Here is a 2,762-nt window from a genome sequence, read left to right as displayed (position 1 = left end):
CGTTTGTTAGATTCCCCACAAACTATCCATTATATATATTCGTCGACTTCTAAGCTCAGTTGCAGAGAGAGAACCATGGCTTTCAGCAAATGGGTTTTTCTGATTTTGATCCTTCACTTGTTTGAGACAATACTCACTATCTCAAGTTCTTCCTTGACGGCCAAAGAGCTTGCTGAAAGTTCTGTGAGTTATCTCAGCCATGCCAAAACACCAGAGTTTATGGATTGGATAGTAGGTGTTAGGAGGAAAATACATGAGTACCCAGAAATTGCTTACGAGGAATTTGAGACCAGTAAGCTTATCAGAGCTGAGCTTGATAAGATGGGCATCCCTTACAAACACCCATTTGCAGGTACCGGCGTTGTCGGCTATGTCGGCACCGGTAAAGCACCCTTCGTCGGGATTAGAGCAGATATGGACGCTCTTCCTATGCAGGTAATTAAGAATATTCAGACTGACTCACAAAGAAAAAATAAATAAATTCTTTTTTTCTCCTTTTAATTTCTTTGAAGATTTATTTAGTTTTGTTCTGTGATGAAATAGGAAATTGTGGAGTGGGAACATAAGAGTAAAATCCCTGGGAAGATGCACGCTTGTGGTCACGATGGTCATGTTGCCATGCTTCTTGGCGCAGCTAAAATCCTTAATGAGTATCGGGATAATATTCAGGTGTGTTCTTTTTATTTTTTTTTTTATTTTTGGGTTAATGTTCTCTGTGCCGCAACACAGGCTTCGTCTAGATACATGGGCCTGCCATTAGGGGGGCAGGGTGATCATTTCGCCCACCCCCATGTATCTGGGCCAGACTGCACCCCGGCACAGAGAACATTTAGCATTTTTGGTTATATGATCCACACTTCAAGACCTACTTAAGCAACTGTGGGGTTTGGGAGGGTCATAATCTACACAGCCTTATCCCGATTTTGCTTAGAAATATATATTGAAATAATTTATATACTGTAACTTATTTGCTTTCTTAGGAATTTGAGACTTCTTATTTAATTGTTTGAGAGCCCAAAATCATTAATAAATCAAACTATCCCATTATTAGACCGGAGTGGATCTTAATTTTGGAACCGCTTAATAAACAAAACGGTTATTGATTTGATTCCTTGCAACCAAAACTGATTACCAACCATTCCAATTCTCCAAAACCAGAGTCAACCCCATTGACACCTTTAACTTTAACTTTAGCAGTTTCTGATTGTTGCAGGTATTTTAAGTGATGGATGAATATAAATGTATGTAATGTGTAATGTGAATGGTATTTGATGGTTTGAACAGGGAACAGTTGCTCTTCTTTTCCAACCAGCTGAGGAAGGTGGTGGGGGAGCAAAGAAAATGATTGAGGATGGAGCATTGGAGAACATTGTTGCTATCTTTGCGCTCCATGTTTCTATTGAAATACCCGTTGGTTCAGTAGCTTCCAGGCCTGGCCTTATAAGGGCTGGAAGTGGTTTCTTTGAGGCAGTAATAAGTGGAAGAGGGGGTCATGCAGCCATCCCTCATAATACAATTGACCCAATTTTAGCAGCTTCCAATGCAGTTGTTAGCTTGCAGCATCTCGTTTCTCGTGAAGCTGATCCTCTAGATTCACAAGTATGGTTTTGTCTCTTTTTTTTTTTTAGTGTTGCATAGATTTTCTTGTTTGCAATCTCAAATGCAAGAATAGTCACTGTCTCATGCATGAACACAATTCATAATGTCCTGCAGGTGGTTTCAGTTGCAAAGTTTCAAGGAGGTAGTGCATTCAATGTTATTCCAGATTCTGTAACAATTGGTGGCACATTCCGAGCTCTTTCAAATGAAAAGTTTATGCAACTCAAGCAAAGAATTGAGGAGGTATTTATATATGCATCGATGAAATGTGAAAATTGATCATAAACAGCTTATGATATTGGTGATCAATCACTAATGCTTTTAGTGACACACAGGTTATCAAGGGCGGAGCTGCAGTACATAGGTGCAGTGCAAAGGTTGATTTCCTTGAAGACAAGAAGCCCTTCTATCCAGTGACTGTAAACAATGAAGACTTACATGAGCACTTCTGGAAGGTAGCAGGGGATATGATCGGTGTGCAGAACTTGGAAATAATGAAACCAACGATGGGAGCAGAGGACTTTGCCTTCTTCTCTGAGATCATACCTGGATACAACTTCTTCCTTGGGATGAAGGATGAGACAAAGGGACCTCTTGCAGCTAATCACAACCCTAGTTTCACACTCAATGAAGATTCACTTCCTTATGGTGCAGCACTACAGGCATCATTGGCAATGAGGTACCTTCTTGAGTTCCAACCCAAGTCTCAGTTGGCAGAGGGAAAGGCCCATGATGAATTATGAGGTAATTCTTATAGTATCAGTTGTTTATGAAAGCACTGGGCCTGTTTAGAGCTTGATTTGGGTAGTTTTTAAGTGTTGACTCTGTGAGATAAAGGTCACCCGGCCACCCACATTGACACTAGAGAAACTGCTCTTTTCCCCCATTTTTCTTTCAAAGGATAGCTTTGCAGGTTGGAGATGCAAACATTAACACTGTATGTTTTATATGGTCTACTCTTATAATAAAGTGTTGTTCCTGCAAAAATATGCTAATTTTATATAATTGCAGTTGGTAGAACAGTAGGTATTAAATTAAATTAATGCAGAGCATAGAAGAACCCATAGTTTATGCTAAACTGGTGGCCACGTTGGGTGAATGGTTCAACGACCTACGGAAATCAGCAAATTTTTACGTATACAACTTGGTAATATCGTCAATGT

The 2,762-nt window shown here is 39.9% G+C and overlaps 1 protein-coding gene across 1 annotated transcript; it reads left to right on the top strand.

Annotated features, from left to right (window-relative positions):
- Positions 1-2,342, top strand: LOC122655856 (IAA-amino acid hydrolase ILR1-like 1). Its single transcript, XM_043850225.1, has 5 exons — positions 1-435; positions 544-669; positions 1,285-1,599; positions 1,714-1,842; positions 1,935-2,342. The coding sequence occupies exons 1-5, from the start codon at positions 76-78 to the stop codon at positions 2,340-2,342; spliced, it is 1,338 nt and encodes a 445-aa protein (XP_043706160.1). The 5' UTR covers positions 1-75.
- The last annotated feature ends 420 nt before the right edge of the window (positions 2,343-2,762 follow it).

This window comes from Telopea speciosissima, chromosome 3, assembly GCF_018873765.1.
Source record: "Telopea speciosissima isolate NSW1024214 ecotype Mountain lineage chromosome 3, Tspe_v1, whole genome shotgun sequence".
In the NCBI taxonomy this organism is placed as follows: Eukaryota; Viridiplantae; Streptophyta; class Magnoliopsida; order Proteales; family Proteaceae; genus Telopea; species Telopea speciosissima.
This window is presented reverse-complemented; position numbering and strand designations above follow the sequence as displayed.